At 47.7% G+C, this 19,810-nt stretch overlaps 1 protein-coding gene across 6 annotated transcripts; it reads left to right on the forward strand.

Annotated features, from left to right (window-relative positions):
- The first annotated feature begins 274 nt into the window (after nucleotides 1-274).
- On the forward strand, nucleotides 275-19,412 carry CASS4 (Cas scaffold protein family member 4). 6 transcript variants are annotated; one of them, XM_086852359.1, is made up of 7 exons: nucleotides 275-613; nucleotides 10,553-10,957; nucleotides 14,119-14,223; nucleotides 15,042-15,191; nucleotides 15,695-17,020; nucleotides 17,779-17,838; nucleotides 18,455-19,412. In XM_086852359.1, the coding sequence occupies exons 1-7, from the start codon at nucleotides 473-475 to the stop codon at nucleotides 18,866-18,868; spliced, it is 2,601 nt and encodes an 866-aa protein (XP_086708485.1). In that variant the 5' UTR covers nucleotides 275-472; the 3' UTR covers nucleotides 18,869-19,412. The 6 variants fall into 6 exon arrangements, with proteins under 6 accessions (XP_086708485.1, XP_023795348.2, XP_086708486.1 ...); XM_086852360.1 differs by lacking the exon at nucleotides 275-613 and adding an exon at nucleotides 4,020-4,297; XM_086852362.1 differs by lacking the exon at nucleotides 275-613 and adding an exon at nucleotides 4,193-4,297 and having other exon boundaries at nucleotides 10,558-10,957.
- Nucleotides 19,413-19,810: the final 398 nt, after the last annotated feature.

The raw sequence follows: 19,810 nt of genomic DNA on the forward strand, positions 1-19,810 counted from the left end.
AACAAGCTGTTCTGGTGGAAGGTGTCCTGCCCATGGCATGTCCTGAGGTCCAACCCAAACCATTCCCTGACTCTGGAAACACCTTTCCCTGTGGAAGTCTGGAGGTGCCTCGAGTTCTGATGGGCTCCTGCTCCCTGCAGAGACCACTTGGAAAGGCAGGAAAACCTGGCTGTGCATTCCTGCGCTGCTGGCACCGTGGAGTGGAGTCTGATCAGGGCTGGGCAGCTCCTCCTTGTGCCACAGCCCTGCTCTCACTGCTGCAAAAGAGGAAACAGGAGCAGGGCAGAGGGCTCTGACTTCCCACTGCTTCACTGTGACAAGCTGGTGGCACTAAGCCCAAGGAAAATCCCGCTTGCACCTCTCGTTTTCTCACTTGGAGTCGCCAAAAGGGCTTGTTTTGGTTTTTATTCTGCCTTCTTCTGTTGTCTCAGATACTCTCCCAGAAGAGAAGCTTGTTTCCAAGTGCCGTTAGATGGACTTTGCCGAGGGGGAGCTGCCCACACACAGAAGCTGGGCACGGCTGCAGTGTCCCCGTCCCACTGTGACCCTTGCACTGCTCCAGGTGGGAATGACAACAATGGATGTGAGCCCCAGGAGCAGCACAGCTGCAAAGGTAGGGCTGGCTTTCTGAGTGGGGAAGGGTTTGGTGTTTGAAATCAGGGGTGGTGATGTTGGAAATAGCACTGCTGAGAGCCCTCCAGCTGTGGCACTTCATGGCAAGAGGGACCTGGAGGGGCTGGAGCGTGTCCAGGGCAGGGAACAGAGCTGGGAATGGGCTGGAGAATTCCTGAGGGAGCTGGGAAGGGGCTGGAGAATTCCTGAGGGAGCTGGGAAGGGGCTGGAGAATTCCTGAGGGAGCTGGGAAGGGGCTCAGCCTGGAGCAAAGGGGGATCAGGGGGAATTTCTGGCTCTGCACAAGTCCCTGGCAGGAGGGGACAGCCAGGGGGGATTTGGGATCTGCTCACAGGGAACAGGGACAGGAGGAGAGGGAACGGCCTCAGGCTGGGCCAGGGGAGCTCAGCGGGGACAGCAGCAGGAATTTCCCCATGGAAAGGGAGCTCAGGCACTGGAACTGCCCAGGGAGGGTTGGATCCCCATCCCTGGAGGTGTCCCAGGAATTCCTGGAGGTGGCACTGAGTGCTCTGAGCTGGGGACAGGGTGGGGATGGGGAACAGCTGGGACTCGATGGGCTCAGGGGTCTCTCCCAACCTCAGTGGCTCTGTGATTCTGTGAAGTGTTTGGGTTCCTCATCTCAGGGGGACAGAAGGTTCTTGTAGCTCACGTCCCCCTATGGTTTTCATGGTGACAAAGCCACTGACTGGGAGAAATGTCTTGGTGAAGATCCTGAATAAAGCAGGATTGAAAACCAACAAACACCTGGAAATAACCTCATTTGTGAAATGATAAAGGTACAATGTCAAGGTTCCACCTTACTGCTGTGCTGCAGTGACATTAGAGACACAGATCCTTTGCCAGAGACTTTCAGTGACAGCCCTGGTGCCCTCTTGCATGACATAATTTCTTTATGTTACATGCAAACCAGAAAACATTTTGAAACACTCTGTGTTCCTATTTTGAAAGACTGGACCCAGTGTATAAGGTTTGCTACATTTATTTCTGTACCCATATTCCATCCAGATTAATTTTATATTGACCAGAGGTCCTGCTGTACCTGCAAGAGTTGGAGAACGCTGAAATCTTGATTCAAAGTCAGTGCCTTGCTGTCCTGCTGCAGGTCTCAAAGGTGTAATGGAATTAATTTCATCACAGATTATGACCTCAGTCTTTGCTGTAAATAAAACTGCCTCCTGGAAATTTAATAGAAAATGTAGTGGGGGAAAAGCTTAGTAGGAGCTCAGTGAGTCATTTTGTTACACTCTAAATTTTCCATCAAGACTTGTAAAGATTAGGGGGCTATGTTTCACACTGAGTCTTCAGTAACTGAGGCAGGACATTTTTCATCTCCATATAGAAGAATTTTCTATTTCTACATATGTTTCCAGTTCTCTTGAGTGGATTGTCAATAAATCAATGTACTGCCAGCAAACTGATTCTCTGTTCTGCTGTGAGCATTTCAGACATGGCCAGAGCCAGTCAACTTCACCTAAGTAATAAAAAACCAAACTAATTTCTGCAACATCATTTATGAATTCTTTCTAAGGCCCCTACCCTGGTAGTACTGTTTATTATAATATTTGAATTATATAAAAATACAAAGGGATTTTTTTTTCCCCTACTCTCCGGACTCCTTGAAGCACCAACCCTCAGCAGCATTGCTGTGACAGGAAACACTCTGCAATTATCCCCGTGTCCCAAATATTGCACCTGTCCAGGGAATCACCTCTGGAAGAGATTTCAGACTCAGTTGAGCCAGCAAATGTTGCTGTTTGTTTGTTGTTGCACAGGAAGCGTTGCAGCCCTCGCTGCAATTTCAAACCCCGTGAGCTCCGTGGGTTCCTGCGGTGGGACAGCTTTGGCTGAGCTGCTGCCAGAGGGAAAAGGGGAGAGTTTGGATGTGCATGAAGTGGATATGGAGTTTATTTCTCCTAAAATGCCCTGTTCACATCTTCCCACCTCGCCCACAAGTTGGGGTGTGGAGAATGAGCCTCTGTCCCTGTGCCCTGCTCAGGTGAGACCACACCTGGGGTCTGGCAGGAGCTGGAGCTGCTGGAGAGGGTCCAGAGGAGGCTCCAGGAGGAGCAGAGGGATGGAGCAGCTCTGCTGGGAGAGCTGGGATTGCTCACCTGGACAGGAGAAGCTTTGGGGTGAGCTCAGTGTGGCCTGGAGGAGCTGCAGGAAAGATGGAGAGAGACAATTCCCAAAGGATGGAGGGGCAGGAGCCAGGGAATGGCTCCCAGTGGCAGAGGGCAGGGCTGGACGGGATATTGGGCAGAAATTGTTCCTGGCAGGGTGGGCAGAGGCTGGCACAGCTGCCCAGAGCAGCTGGGGCTGCCCCTGGAGTGTCCCAGGCCAGGCTGGAACTGGGGCTGGGAGCAGCCTGGGATAGGGGAAGGTGGCCCTGCACAGCAGGAATTCCCTCTGGGATTCATTCATGGGAACATTGAATTGCATTTGAAAGTAGTTCTGTGGCCACAAGTTGTGGGTTTGTAACTGATATTTCTCCATCATTTCAAATGCTGGAGCACCTGAAAAACTCCAGGGTAGCAAATGAATGGTTCCTGATCACCTGCACAGAGGGTCTGAAGGGATCAGACTGCTGCTTCTGATATTAAAAAAAAAAAAAAGAAGAAAGAAGAGAAAAACCACAAAGATCCTGAAATGGGCCACTTTGTGCCAGGAATTCTTTTCTCCTGTGCACAGCAGCTGGTTTGCTCGCAGCCCAGAGGTGTAGATTTTGTTGATGAAACTTTTCAATTCAACATTTTCCACTCAAGATACTCAAGTCTTTTCTAGCTACAGGATTGTGCCTTTGGGAGCCAGTGTCTAATTTAATCTTGAAGCTACTGTGGAAAGAGGAAGGAAGAGGATTTTACCAGAGAAAAGCCAGCGTGTACAAAGGCAAAACCAGTAAAAATTTGCAAACCCCAAGATATCCTGAGTCCAAAGTGGTAAAACCTGTGCACCAGCATGACCTGGACTCAGCTGTGGCCAAGCAAATAGCAACCATTAATAATTTTAAATAACATTTCGCCTTAATAATATTCAAGGATTTTTTTTTAGCCTATTTCAAGGAAACCCTTCAGCTGCAGGTCATATTTAGCTTTCCTCCTCAGGTTTTCTGCCTCTTGCAGGGTGAGGTTGTTTTGCAGGGGGTTTATAACCACAAAGGGGTTCTGTTCAGGTTTCTAGAGACAGGTTAGAAGTGTAGCAAACCTCACACCACTTTTAAACTAAGAAAAAAATAAAATAATAATAATAAAAAAAAAACCCAAACCAAACCAAAAATCAAACAAAACCTAAAAAAACCCCAAACACAACAAACCAGGAGTAAAAAATGCTGCTGCAAAAACGCTTCCAAATCCAATCCTTTTCCTGCTGCTGCCCTGGGGTTTCTGTTCAGAGCAGGGAAGGCTCCCTGCAGGGGGGTCTGTGTGTCCTGCACATCACCAGCTGCAGCCCAGCAGCTCCTGGAGGGAATTCTGCTACGTAATGAGCTCCCCCCATTCCCAGAGCAGCTTTTCTGGGGCAGGAGGTGACAGAGGCTGAGCTTTCCCTCTCCAGGCTCCCAGCCAGAGCCTCCAGTGCTGCCTGAGCCACTGACAGGGCTGGGGAGATCCTCCTCCTCCTCCTCAGGTGATGGACTAGCAGGGAAACAGGCAGAAAAATGAAGGTCAGTGTAAGTACTGGGTTATTTTCTTTCTGCTGCAGTTAATTTAATGATTTTCCTGATTTCATTTGTAGTGGATAGAGGGGGAAATCTGGGTTTCCCCTGCCAGGGTCCCTTTGCAAGGTGTGTGTTCAGCTGATTTGCACATCACTAAAGGAGCACGTGCTCTTGATTTTTAAAATATAATCCAAATGAATCCCTTCTCCAGAACAGCAGTGTGACTGAGGAGGGTGAGGGTTTGTTCTGTGTGCAGTGAGTAATAACAAGTTCATTAAAAATGATCATGAATGACCCAGACTGGTCACTTCCACATTCTCTTGGAAAAAAAATGAGGTTAAGAGTTGAGCTGTGCATTACCTCAAAAAAGATGATGATTTTGCACCAATTCCTAGAAGATGGGCAATGGAAATGTCTCAAGAACTGAGGTCACTGTGTGATGAGGAAAACACTAAGAAATTTCAGCCTGAGCCCTGTGAGCCTTCTCACCGAGGGAAAGACTGGCCACGTCCTGTCTGCAGGGAGAACTGGAGCTCAGGAGAGGAGAGGACGCTCATTTTTGGGAAATACTGTTCTCTCCTGGTGTTGAGGGCAACGAGCCATGGCTCAAACGCATTTTGGAGCTGTTTGTCCCCGGCTGTACCCCAGTCCCTGGGCTGGGCTTTGTGCTGAGCTGGGGCTCTGGCTGTGAGGAGCCAGAGGCAGCTGGGGACAGCAGGAGCGGTGTCCAGGACACAGCAAAAGCCGCTTTAAACCAGGGAAATATCACCACTTCTGCGCTATTTCTTCAAAAACCGGCCACTTCTCGATTGATTGGGTGCATTTCGTTGGTTTGCTCCGAAACAGGAGCTTTGCAGGGATGTGCAGAGGGCAGGGTGAGGATTTGGGGGCAGGCAGAGAGCCCCAGGATGCTGCAGCGATGCTGCTGCTGCTGATTCTTGGTGAATCAGAAACCCCCACCCTGAACTCAAAAAAGGGCACAGCATGCAGGGACAGCACCCTGGCACCTCCAGCAGCAGGAATTGCTGAAAAAATTCCCTTTTTTCAATGAAAAATGTGCCATTTGCTCCTGCTGAGCTTCCCTGGGAATGTTTTGCCTGATCCATAGGCAGGGAGAGCAAGGAGGGTGAGGACCCTGCTCTGAGGAGGCTGCTTGTACTCAGCAGGACTTTCTGTATCTGTAAACAGAAATAACAGAAAAATAAAAATAAATTCAGTCAGGTATAATCAAGATACTGAAAGGTTTAAAAAAGTCAAAAAAACTAAAGTGGTTGACTTCATATGGAAAAAATAATTTAAAAAAAAATAAAATTTGAGGACCCAAAGGCCAGGAATGTCACACAGGGAGGGTTTGGAGCAGCAGGAAGTGACAGTTTATTTTCCCTTGAATTCACATAAAAATGCTGTGAGTGGGATGAGCTCCTGGCTGCACTTGCCCGTTCTGGTGATTTTAACACAGCCAGGATTGGATTGACTTTATTTGTGGAGAAAAGAGAGTTTGGGGGGAATTAACAGAACTCCAGCTTGTAATTCCCACCTCTGCAGCACTGCCTTGTGTGAAACTGCAGGATTTGTAAGCTTGAATTTTTAAAGTGGTGTTTCTGTGTTTAATCAAAAACTGATTTGATCATTTAGAATTCCAAACCTGCTGATCAGCACCTGCTCCCACCCCCACAAAACCAATTAAAGCAGGACAAGCGAGCCCTGATGTTGATTCCTCCTCGAAGCTCACACAAAACTTGTGCATGAGCTGACCATTTCTTTCCCAAAATACACAAACAAAACAAAAAAAAAAATGCAGAAGGACCTTCTGCAAGTCACAGGAAATGCTGCACATGCAGGTAGAGAACGATCTGAGCTTTTAAGGGAAACTCTCCTCTTTTCCTGTGGATGTTGATGTGAACTCTCTACAATTAACTGGGTGAATTTAAGTGACCCAACGTGGTCTGGAGTTTGGAAGGGGATTCTCAGGGAAGCCTGTTCCCAGCTAATGGATGATGGAGAATGTTTATTTCTGCAGCTTTGTTGGGAGGTGAAGGGATTAACTGGAAGCTGCTCTGTAAACATGTCAGAGGTGCCACTGATGCATGAGCAGAGCTGTTTAGCAAACACAACCCGCTGCTCTAGCTCTTCCTCCTCAAGTATTTTAAGTCCCACTTTCCTGCAGTAAAAGAGCTCACACATTTATTGATGTGCACCATGAGAAACATTTCTCTCGCTCCACAAAAATCCCAGGATTAAACTGTCTTCTTTATTTACACAATAGGGGTTTTAAAGAAGCAAATTGAAGATAATGAATGAAAAATATCTTTTTTATCTGAAATGCTGTGAAACCCATTCACATGAAATAACATGGGGTAGCAAATTGAGATTTCCAAATACAAACTGAGTGGGTCAGGGGCATAGAGAAATTATTTTGTGAGGCTTGTGGGCAAGATGCTCAAATTATCATGTGCTGTGAACACTGTGTTCACTTGGATTTTTCTAGCAATGTTTGTATATATTTTATAATGATATTTTTTTCTGTTGCATGGGCCTAAACACTAAATATCAGGTTTGGGGTAGGAGAGACATCAGGAGATTTTAGTAACAGTGGGATGTTTTTTCCTTAGCATAAATATCTATTGTGTACACAGAGCACAGATGTCAGTCTGAGGGTATAAAACTTTACATCATAGAACTGGGCCCTGATCAGCTTTACTGCTCTTAATTACAATTTCTCCATTAATAAACATGAGGTAGCAGCTTTCATTCCTATGACTCCCAAGGGCTGCCAAGGCTTTATAGAGGGACCAGTGCTGGATAAGGATCTGCAAACAACAAAGATGTGGAAAGTCCAATTTGGGAGGGGAATGGCTCTCTCCACATCTGAGCCACACTCCAATAAAAGAGATGCACCTCCAGCCACATGAGAACTTTTGAAGTGAAGCTGTTCCAGGGACCCTGCACTGTAAATCCCTTCAGTGTGTGACCCACTTGCTTTGCCCTGGGGTGGCTGGGGGCTCTGGGGGTCCCAGAGCCTCAGGAGGAGCTGCAGGGGACCAATTCTTCCTCTTTTCCAGGCCTGTGCTCTGTCACCAGCTGGTTTAAACCCACTCAAGGTGCCTCTCAAGGCGCTTTTTGTGGATGTTCTTTGTCTTAGGAGAGGTTTTCCAAGGCTGCTGGTGGGGCTGAAGCAGCGAGCAAAGAAGGAAAATCTCTTGGGCCCCACCTGTGTTGCTTTAGTGCTTTTTCCACGTTGGTTATTTACAGACACAAAGCACAGAGAGCTCCACAAGCCCTGGCTGGGGAGGACACGCTGGACAGCCCGAGCTCTGCTGGCTGTCAGGGAAAAACGCTGCTCCCAGTGCCCTCCCAGCACAGCCCCCTCCTCGCTGAGCATCCCAAAGGGCTCTGGATCCTGGGAATGCAGCGCTTGTTTACAGTCACGGCCAGGTCAGGGCTGCTGCTGCTCCCAGCAGAGGAAGGGGCTGCCACAGTGATGCCTCACACATGTCCTGGGAGCTGGGGGAGCAGGCAGGGCCTGGGCTCTGGCCACAGCCACCGTGGGATGATCCAGAGCTGGCTGCAGATAACCCCAAACCACGGCGTGCACACAGGCGAGGGGTGAGCACCCACCTCCTGCAGCTCCTGGGGCAGTGCTGTGCACCCTGCTGAAATACTGAAATGCTGAAATGCTGAAATGCTGAAATACAGAAATACTGAATACTGAAATACTGAAATACAGAAATACTGGAATACTGAAATACTGGAATGCTGGAATACTGAAATACTGAAATACAGAAATACTGGAATACTGAAATACTGGAACGCTGGAATGCTGGAAAACTGAAATACTGAAATACTGGAATGCTGGAATACTGAAATACTGGAATACTGGAATACTGAAATAGTGGAATACTGGAAAACTGAAATACTGGAATACTGGAATACTGAAATACTGGAATACTGAAATACTGAATTACTGAATATTGAAATATTGAAATACTGAAACACCCAGAGTGCACAGGAAGTGTGTGCTCTGCAGCTCCACTGTGTCGAGTGCTTTTCCTGAAACTTGGAATTTAATTAAGCCCTGCCTTAGCTGGAAAACCTTTGAGGCTTGTTTTTTTTTTTAATTTTTTTTATTTTTTGATCTCCTCTTTTTAAGAGCTCCACTGACCCTGCTTGTCCAAGGTGTGACAACCTCTCAGTCCAGTCATTTTCTACAGACTGGAGTTTAGGGCTTGTCTCCATCACTTCTCTAGTCAAAGTCTTCATTTTTCCATTCCAGCTCTCTGGATGGGATATGAGATGATCCATGAACAGATCTGTTTTTGAGCTAGGTCAGGTTCCCCAGAGTGCCCTATGATTTAATTGATTAATAAATCAATTAATAAATTGGCCAAACCAAAGGAATGTGTGCTGTGCCTCCAGCAGGGACCCCTCTGATGGAAAGCTTTGTGTCTCTGGTTATAAAATTGGGCTCAGCAGCATCTTGAGTGTGCTGCTGCCACAGGAAAGACTTGTTTGGGGAAACATCAATATTTAGATGCCTCTTAAAACCACAGTGTGAACCAAATGTTCCTCCCAGCCGTGTGGGTGTAAATAGGAAGGGCAGCCTTGGTGTGTGTGCCCAGCTCAGATCCTCACCCCAGCCTTCCTGGCCCTTCACCCATTTCCTGCGTGTGCCTGGATAAGGCTCTTCACGTTGGAAAAGGGGGAGAGTTTTCCTCTGCCCACCCTCCTCAGGGCTGAGGAAGAAGATCTGTCCTTCAGAAGTGTGTCTGTGCAGCATCCAAACCCACGGACCGAGCAGTGTTGGTGAACAGCAGGAAAAGTTGGCTGTTCCCCTGTTGTTTTTTTAAAGTGTAGAGCCCAGGCCCGCCCCAGAGGGGATTCCTGAGGGCCTGACTCCATCAAAAGTGGACTCCCATGCTCAAAGCAAAAGCCAGGCTGGACCATGAGGCCAAAGGGGCTGTTGTCCACGCTGGCAGCTGCCCTTGTCCCACAAAAAAGCCATTGTTCACGGCCAGCCCGACCACAAAACGCCTGCAGCCAACAGCGGGCCCTGGTCGCCAGCTGAGCTGACAAATTTGAGTTCTTCTGCTGCAGCTTCAAGCCAGCTGCTGCCTCACAGCAAATGGTCTAGACAAAAATACAGGGCATCACGTTTCCTATTTGGGTGCTATCTCTCTGGACAGTACTTGCACTTTCTGATAAGAAATTCATGCTGAGACACAGCCAGTGTCCCACTGACTGGGGAGCAGACAGCGCCGTTCTAAAGCTGAAAGCAAAATCTACCTTGTACTGAAAAAGAACTAAAAAATGACATCCACAGCTTTCTCTACCCTTTGCACAAATGCCTGGGGTGACTGAAGCTGGCTCTGGCTGCCCCATCCCTGCAAGTGTCCAAGGGCAGGCTGGACAGGGCTTGGAGCAACCTGGGATAGTGGGAGGTGTCCCTGCCCATGGCAGGGATGAGATGATTTTCCCTTCCCACCCAAAGCATTCCATGATTCTGTGGTCTTGTAATGAGTAAGTGTGAGATGAAGAATTCACAGAATGGCAGTGGGAACCTGTTTTCCACAGAGGGATCATTAGGGTTGAAAAAGGACCTCTGGAGATCACCCAGTCCAACCCTGCTGCCAAGGCAGGGTCACCTGGAGCAGGTGAGACAGGAATGCATCCAGGTGGGTTTGGGGTGTCTCCAGAGAGGGACACTCCACACCCTCCCTGGGCAGCTGTTCCAGGGCTCTGCCACCCTCATGGAAAGAGCTTCTTCCTCATTTTGAGGTGGAACATCTTGTGTTTTAGCTTACAAGTCCAATATACGTAAGTCTAATACAATAAATCTAAATAACAAAGATTAGCAGTGCTCTTCAAGAGCCTCGAGCGGGCAAGGGTGATGAAGAAATATATCACAGCGATTTCATTATTATCTATTTCTTTATTGCACTGAACATAGCAGACACAAAGTGCTACGGTTTAACTCTGAAACCAGTGCTCCAGAGGGGTTGTTCAGTGTGAACAGGGGTGTTCCAGAGGGGTTGTTCAATGTGAAAATGGGTGTTCCAGAGAGGTTGTTCAATGTGAACAGGGGTGTTCCAGAGGGGTTGTTCAGTGTGAACAGGGGTGTTCCAGAGAGGTTGTTCAGTGTGAACAGGGGTGGGTGAACAAAACCCAGATGGAGATGGAACGTGGGTGCCAGCCAGGAGGGAACACCAAGGCGGGAAGCGAGGAGCCATGGCGCGGGTGTGACGATGTCGTTGTCGTCCATGTCCCCAGCACAGCCTGGCCAAGGCTCTCTACGACAACAAGGCCGAGAGTTGTGACGAGCTGGCGTTCCGCAGAGGGGACATCCTGACGGTGCTGGAGCAGCACGTGCCGGGCAGCGAGGGCTGGTGGCGATGCTCCCTGCACGGCCACCGCGGCCTGGCCCCCGCCAACCGCCTGCAGCTCCTGCCGCCGGGCCCGGCCCGCAGCCAGCACCCCACGGAGCCTCTGGAGGCACACAACATCTACCAGGTGCCCTCCGTGCCCTCTGTGCCCAAGGCCACGGCGCTGTCGGCCACCTACGAGAAGATGGAGGGCTGGGTTCAGCCACCAGCCGTCCCTGCCCAGGCCGTGTACCAGGTGCCGGCCCTGGCGGCGCAGCTGCTCAGCGAGAGGACCAAGCGCTCCACGCACCAGGTGAGGATAAAGGCAGCTCTAAAAACGGCAGATGTTCTTGTTACAGCCCTCGCTGGGAGTGGGGAAATAAGAAAGCTGGAGGTTTGCAGTGGAGTTTGTAGCAGAATGAGGGTGTTTAAGGAAAGCCCCATCAATTTACAGCATTGTGTGAGAAACGCTGCTCTGGGCGACAGATGAGTGTCTATAGTGTGTACTGCCTCACCTTTCTGACAGTTTAAAACAGCTGTAAAATAGGGCAGGAAGTAAAGAATATACCATTTGTTTGGGAGAATCTATAAATCATTTACAATGTTAAATTAACAAGACACACAATTTTCTTCTCTGATGGGCCACAGCCTGTGGCCATCCAGAGCCCTTGGGGCACATGTGGGATCTTTGCATCCATCTGCACAGGAGCATGATTCATAATTTTAAAAAAAAATCAACCTTTGGTGCATGATTGCTGGGTTTGGTCTGGTTTTTATTGTCTCCAGCAGCTCAGCAAGCTCAGAATGCTGCTGCCTGTCTCTTGTGCTGTCACTAAGCTTGCACAAAGCAGCAGCCCCTGCCAGACACGCAGAAGGACACAAAGTTTTCTTGCTCTGAGCCAGTTTCTCTCCCAGCCCATTTTTGCTGCTGCTGAGACATTATTGACCAAGGTGTACAGGAGGACAGATGCCACCAGTTTCCCCAGTTACAGAGGAGAACAAACTGGTTTTCCAGCGTTTCATTACAGCTCCCTGGCCTGGCTCTTCTTTCTCCCAGCTCCTCATGTTTGACATTCAAACAAAACTCATACATGGAACATGCAAATTGATTACATGTTACTGGTTTTTAAGATCAAAACCTTGTGCTTTCTTCACCAAAAAAAAATGGGTGTGGAATGTTTCATAATGAAAGGGAAATAGAGCAGGTGGGGATAGAGTTCAAGTGTGAGGTTTTGTTCAGTTCTGTGAGCTCTCCAGCCCTGGGAGGCTCTTTATTCTGTGTATGAAAATCACATTAGAAATTCTAATTGAAAAAGGGAAAGAAAGAAAATTCAGCTATATGGTGTTTTGGGCTGATTTAATGATTGTTTGATTTATGGGGCTCAGTCAGCCACCTTTCCTCCTGCTGTGTGGAAGGCTGCTGACAGAAACCTCGTTGCTGCTTCCTGCTGGGTGGCAGGTGGGTGCTGGAAAACAACAAACCCAGGGCATCCCTGGTGACCAAAACCTCATTTTCAGCTCTGCAGCTGCAGTACACAACCATAACTCAAACTGAGTACAGCTACAAGAGACTCTCTTGCGCTTGCTGTGATCTGATTTCTCCACATTCTTGACCCTAAAGGAGCCATTTGCAAACTGAATCAGAGATTGGCATCAATTTTACATGTTGTGCCAGCAAATCAGGTGGAAAATGTCATCTATTCATTTGTGGATGAATGGTTTGGCAGAAGAGCTCCTTGGCTCTCCCTGTCTCCTTTCATGAATTTATCCACCTAAGCCATGTCTAGTCTAAGAATGAAAAAGAATGAAGAATGAAAAAGAAATGTCCCAGCCTCTGATAATTATCCAGAAGCTGAGAGTGGGGCTGCCCGTGGCAGTGTCCCAGCTGTCCCCACACCAGCTGCGACCCTGGTGGTCACAAGCTGTCCCCAAGGCAGGGGAGCTCTGGGGGCACAGAACGATCCAGACCACCCCACAGAGATCCTGTGGTACAGCTGGCAAAGCTCCTGGCATACTCAGCTGTCCTCTGAGCAGCTGGGAAAAGCCACTGTGAGTCCTTGAGGGAGCTGATTGAAAGCAATGAAACAAAAAGAAATCCCTCAGAGCCTGGGTGTTATCACCCCACAGAGAAACCTCACTGCTTCTGCATCATGCACAGGGCACCTTCTGGTTCTACTGCCATGGACAGGATTTCTAACAGGACCAAGATGTGATATGCAGTGAATTTCCTGTTTGCTGGATTCTCAGATTTGTCCATCTGGAAGCAGACCTGGGCTGAGGATGGTTTTCCTCACACCTCTTATCTTTTACCCTTTCACTGAGGGAAGTTGTGCCTGTGTTTGCAAGGAAGATGCTCACAATCAGACACAGGTTGCCCAGGATTCCCCAGCCCTGGAAGAGTTCCAGGCCAGACTGGAGGGGGTTTGGAGCAACCTGGGATAGTGGAAGGTGTCCCTGCCCTTTGCAGGGGGTGGAACAGATGGATCCCTCCCAAAGCATTTTGTGATTCTGTGATTCTCCATCACAGAGCACTAAGAGGATTTGTCCTCACTCCTCATTCCCTGTTTTCAGATGAGAGCTGAACCAGGCAGAGTGAAGCTGCACTCTTCTTCCTCTACCATATTTCCCCCACGTTTATTTGCTGCAGGACTTGCACCCCCTCCAGTTTAAAACCATTTACTGTAATATCTCAGCCCAGCAGTGTTTCTGGAGGCCAGTGGTTTGTAATGGCCCATTCATAAATCAGCTGAGGGCAGCCAGACTAAAGGCAGGCTGGAGGAACAAAATTCCACCTTTTGGTGGTTGATTTTTAAAAAGAAAAGTCCTAAACCAGCATTCATATTTTGTGACATTAATTGTCCCACAGATCTGGTCATGGCTGCTTTGTTTAAATTATGTTTAATCAAACAAATCTGACTGTAAAGATATAATTCCCATACTGGACTTCCCTGTTTATGGTGCTGGACAGGACATCAAGGTTTACTCCTTCCAAATGAGTCAGTCTCTCAGAACTACAGAATAATGCTCAGCCTGCACTTTTTTGCTACTCTTACATTAAAATGACTTGACCCAATGACTGTGGGCTTGGAGAAGTAGAAATTTCCCCACTTCCTTTTTTAAGTGCTTCTGCTTTTGAGCAGTTTAAAGGTTTAAGTGATAACTGCAGCTGGATTTTCTCCAAATCTTTTCTGTCCCATTAGTAAGGCAGATTGTCTTTGATGTGTATGTGCCAGTTCAGGTCTTATCAAAAATGTACCAGAAATGCTGGCAAAGGAGAATTATTTGGGAATAAACATCCTATTGCTTGTAAGGTCAGTTCCTGTCTCTCACCTTCAGTGAAGAGCTGAAGGATTCTATCACTGAAGAGTGATTACTCCAACAGTGGATTATTCACCTAAATGACTTTTCAAAGCTGTTCTGAGCTTCCTGCTAATGAAGTTTTATTATTTTTTATTTTTTTTTCTCCCCTCCAAGCACCTGTTTACCCTCCCAAGAGCCTGCCGGGCTTCAGCCCCAAACATCAGGGGTGAGGTGTACGATGTCCCCTCCTCACAGCACCGTGGGTCCCTGCTCCCACAGGTGAGTCCTGCCCCGCTCCCTCCCTGGCACCCTGAAGCACCTCAGAGTAGATCTGCAGGTCAATTCTACTGTCAGCCTGTTTGCTTTTTGTACAATTGGGAAGCAAACAATCTATTTTTAGCTCAAAATCTCAGTTCTGCTGAGTTTCTTAGAAATGTACAGCAATGTACATTTTGGTGCATTTCTAATAAATCCTTCTATTTTTTCCATCAGGAAGACATTTCCCTGTGGATTGTTAGAGGCTGACACTGCTGAATTCTGTGTATCAGTGTCAAGCTCTCTGCCTCAGAATCCCTGGGGAGATGTGGTGGTGTCATTTGGTCAGGGTGATTTGGGGATGTTTAGAGAAGAGTCACAAGCACGTGTCCAGCATTATTATTAAGAAATTAAATGTCACCCCCAGCACCCCTCTCCTGGGAAAAACACACCCTGGATTTGGCCACGTCACCTTGACGTGTCCTGTTACACAATCCTGTCCTCGGTGCTGTCCCACTCCCCTGGGGTCAGAGAATGTCACATTTCCTCCAGCTCTGAGCCCATGTAGGTCACCAGGATGGGATGGGCAGCAGCCCCCAGCCCTGTCCTGCCACCCCCACACAGAGGGGTGAGTGGCACTGGGACATGTCCCCACACCCTGCTGCTCCCAGCCCAGTCCATTATTGTCCCCAGATTTCCTGGAGTCATGCCCTTTGTGTGAGGGGATGATCCCTGCTCTGACCCAAACCTGCTCATGTCTGGCCCAAAGCCTTTGATCCCACTCAAGGCCCTGGTGGGCTCTAAAAAGGATCAAAATAAAGCATTTTTTCCTCTTTGAACAGGGTGGTGCCACCCCTCCTGGCACACGGAAGGGCTCCGTGCTGGGCAGATCCACTGAGAGTTTCCAGGCAGAGCAAAAGAAGCTTTACAACATCCCATCCAAGCCAGAAAAAGCAGGAGCTGGCAGCCAGAAGGACTCAGCAGCAGGCAATGTAAGTAAGGCTTGGTGGGCACAGAATAATCCATCCCTCCTGGGATGGCTGGCTTGGAGCAGGGACAGGTTTCCCATCTCTTCCCCACTGTATCTTACACAACAAATGGTCCTGAATTTCCCTTTTCCAGCTTGGACTCCAGCTGGATATGTGTATCCAGAAAAATTTAAATTCATTGAAGATGTTTGAGCAGACTCAGTGGTGTCTGTTGGTGATTTATTCCATGTCAGGGTGTGCATGTGAGTGGGAAAAAAATCAAGTGTCCACAGATTTCACTGTCTGGGGACTTCTCTGTAGGATCTAATCACCTGTGCTCCAAATATTTTACCTTTTATAGGTGCAACTTGTGCATGTTAGAAAATAAAACATACAGGCAGCCTTTCCGTGCTGCCCTTCCATTGACATCAGTGCAGTTGCACACATTTATGTGCCCTGAGAATTCAGTTCTGCTTCTCATTCTTGTTTGAAAAGATGATTTATGAACCCTCTGTGCTTTGTTGCAGTTATATGATGTCCCTCCCAAAAGAGAACTCGATGACTCAGAAAATAAATCTCAGAAGAAGTGCTGGGGCCATTACAACACTTTGCCAAACCCTCGGAAGTCTGAATGGATTTACGATATTCCAGTATCCCCTGAAAATTCTGGGTTCAAAGCAAACCCTCCTGGCCAATGTGTGGAGAAGCAGGTGCTGTATGACATTCCCCCAGCCAGGTACAAGGCTCCATCCACGGCCACCGAAGCCAAGGTTGGAAATGCACAGTTGTACCACATTCCACCGCCCCAGCGGAAATTAACGCTTCCAGAAATCCCCCTCTACGACGTTCCATCCTCACGGGACGTGCTCCTCCTGCCACAGAACGGCAGCTCTGAGGTGCCCCCGAGTCTCCCGGCTGCCAAAGCTGAGAGTCAGATCTCTGAGGAGAACGTTTATGATATTCCCAAAGGTTTGCCCAGTGCTGGGCACTCCAAGAAAGCGATGGAAAACAACAGTGACCAAGCACACGGTGTTTCTCCACAGCTCTCTGTGAACCCCAAGTCAGAAAATGACAGTTTGTGTGTCTCTAGTGTGGACAGCAGGAGCAGCACTCTGACCTCATCCTCCAGCTCTTCTGCTGAGTCGTCTTCTACACTGTCACCATCAGCAGAGCCTGTCCAAGAAATCAAACTGGAGCTGGAGGCAGCCATCGAGACCCTGACGCGGCTGCAGCACGGCGTGTCCAGCTCCATCGCCAGCTTAATGATCTTTGTGAGCAGCAAGTGGAGATTGCAGGAGCACCTGGAGAAAAGCCTGGAGGAGATCCACAGAGCAGTGGACCACATAAAGGTGTCAATGGGAGAGTTCCTGGCTTTTGCTCAAGCCCTGAAGGGAAACGCCTCCAACCTCACGGATAACAACCTGCAGGCCAGAATTAAAAAACAGCTGGAAATCCTCACAAACTCCTACAAAATATTGACAGAAACGAGGGAAGCTCTCAACAGCTGCAGCTGGTCCCTGGAGGCTTTGGTGCTCAGGAAGCCCCAGAACAATCCTGACGACCTGGATCGCTTCGTTATGGTGGCCCGGACAATTCCAGACGATATCAAGAGGTTTGTGTCCATCATCATCGCCAACGGGAAGCTGCTCTTCAGGAAGAACCAGAAGGAACAAGAAAAGAAGCAACCAAAAGTGAACCCAGAATGCAAAATGGCAAAACAAATCCCAGCGCCAAGAAGAGTAGAAATTGAGTCACTCCAGAGAAATGCTGCTGAGAAATCCAGCCAAAGCCAGGTCCCTATGCAGAAACCAGAAGGAAATTGCAGCGAGGATTGTGATTATGTGCAGTTACAGGTCAGTGACACTGGGGTTTCATCTCCCCACCTTTTGCAGATATTAAGCTATGAACTATCAGCACTATTTTACCTTTGCACCCCTGGCACGTTGAGTTTTCCAGACTTTACGTGAGTCCAGGATTTTGTGACAGTGCTGGATGGCACACGTACAATGTGCAGTCATTTTAATCAACAGAGAAAAATCAAACATTTTTATCATTCTTGCCAGTTTGAATTCATTTGGGAAGCAGGATTTGGGAGTTAGCAATTCCTTACTTCCCTTTTCCCTCACAGTTCTCTTCCTGCTGCATGTTGTGTTTGGCGTGACAAGGGATGTTCCATCCTAACTTGAGGTGCTGGAAATCCTGTTTTCATAGAAATTAAACTCTGTGAATTATCACATTTAGTTGTTAGAATAATTCTGGATAATTCTTAGAATCTCCCTAGAGTTACTGAAATATCTACTAAGAACATCTCCCTTAGTTTCCCAAAGAAATGCTGATTGTCCTTAAAATTTAGGGAATGTTTTGTTACAAGGTTTTGATGATATTGGTTTCAGTCTCAGATCTTGCAGGACTAGGTACTACATTTTTAGGAGGAAAAAACCCACAGCTCCTTCTAAAAAATCCCCATTTCTATTTGTAACATGAAGGCTACGGAACAAGTAGAAATAATAAATATAATAAATATAATAAAGAATAATAAGAGAAAACCACATATATATTTAAATACTTTATGTAGTTGTTTCAACTTTGCTTTCATTTTAATTTGTGACAGGCACAGAAAGTCATTTCAGGTAAAGAAGTAGCAAAGAAGAGTACAGAGTCAAACCCAAAGGTATTTCTGACTTTGAAAATATTATTTATGAGGGCTTTTAGTCCCTGATTTCTGTGCTTGCTAAAACTCAGACACACATCTCTATACACAGAGACCTATTTGCTTCTCTGAGATCATTTTCTCAGAATTACTGCTGAAAACCGGTGAAGAACACTTATCTTCCTCAAACAAACAACTCCAGTTTAAAGTCATACAGTTTATTTTATTGCCTTTCAGCACCATTTGGGATAAAGCCTGTGAGAATCAACCATTGCAAAGTATCTTGTCATGCACTGGCACAAAATTGACTCTTGTTTTGTGCATTTTAATCATTCATAACCCCGATTAAGTCCATTAAAGATCAATGTTTTGTATTATTTGGAAGCTTCAAGGCCAGACTGGGTAAAGGGTTGGTGTTTGTCTGCAGCACTTTGTGTGCTATCCATTATTAAAACTGTATTTAGGAGGGAAAAAGACAATCAGGAGAATTTCCAACACTTTATGGAAAGAAAAATTACTGTAAAGGCTCCAGGGTGGGGCAATTTGAAGACCACAAGAATTTAGGGTAGAGCAACCAAAGAAACAACCAGCGTGTGACACCAGGCTGAATCTATTTTTATTTTAACCCTTTCTCCAGGTCCTGCCATGTGCAAAAAAGACTGAAAATCCCAGCAGGCAGGAGCCTGCCAGGAAAATCCCCCTCCCAGAGCACTGCAGGCTGTGCTTCGCTGCCCTGCACAAGGCCATCGGCGTCTTCACCACCAGCCTCAGCAACCAGCAGCCCCCCGAAATCTTCATCTCCCACAGCAAACTCATCATCATGGTGGGGCAGAAGCTGGTGGATTCGCTGTGCCAGGAAACCCAGGAGAGGGAGGCCCGGAGCGACGTCCTGCACAGCAGCAGCCGCTTCTGCAGCCTCCTCAAGAACCTGGCCCTGGCCACCAAAACCGCAGCCCTCAAATATCCCAGCGCAGAGGCCACCAGGGAGCTGCGGGAGCAGACCGAGGAGCTGGCCAAGTACACCCAGCAGTTCAGGGCCATGATGGACTGAGGGACCTGCCACTGCTGCTGCTCCTTTTGGCACCACTTCGCACTCAGAATTCCCACCAGGAATTCCCTGGGTGCACTGGCAGCAGGGGAAGATCCCCACTCTCAGAATTCCCACCAGGAATTCCCTGGGTGCACTGGCGGCAGGGGAAGATCCCCACTCTCAGAATTCCCACCAGGAATTCCCTGGGTGCACTGGCAGCAGGGGAAGATCCCCACAGCAGCTGATGCAGAAGAATTAAATCTGCACTTTCTTCTCCACATCCTGCCTGGAAATGTCATCGTCACAGTGGCTGGGTGGTAATGTTTGCTGTGTATTGGAGCAAAAGTTGTTGATTATGGGACTGATTTTTTATTTTTTTGTTCTCCATGTATGTCTGATAAATGTATTTTCCTTTTTAATTGTTTTTTTCTATTCCTGTAAAGTCTCTCTCTAAATGTAACTGTACAATGTTCTGTAACTTATGATAGCCCAATATTGATTGTGTCCTGAGGACTTTACTCAGAATTTCTAATTACAGAATTGTTTTGGCTTTTTTTTTTTTAAACAGCTGCAAAGTTAATTTTTGGTTTTAACAAATGCAACACGGTACAAAATCCAGTCAATAGGAAATGCACCAGGCTGGTACCTGAGCACAGAGGAAAACTTTGGGAGAAGTTCCTGACTCCTGATTAATCTACAGGGAGCACATCATCCTCTCACACAGCCCAGAGCTCTCAGAGCGTTTCTCCAGCTAGGAAAAAGAGATTATTTCAGTCACTAAACATGCAGAGGCTTTGGACAAGCTCTTCCCAAAGCTGGAAAGGCGATGTTATTCCCTGCTGGAATCCCAGCGAGTTCCACCCAGCGCTGGGGCAGCTGCCAGGGCTCCATCCCAGCCTGAGGAGCCTCGGCCTGCGGAGCTTTTTAACTTTATCCCCTAAATTTTCTGGACGTGAAAATTTC

This window comes from Cyanistes caeruleus, chromosome 16, assembly GCF_971803275.1.
Source record: "Cyanistes caeruleus chromosome 16, bCyaCae1.hap1.1, whole genome shotgun sequence".
In the NCBI taxonomy this organism is placed as follows: Eukaryota; Metazoa; Chordata; class Aves; order Passeriformes; family Paridae; genus Cyanistes; species Cyanistes caeruleus.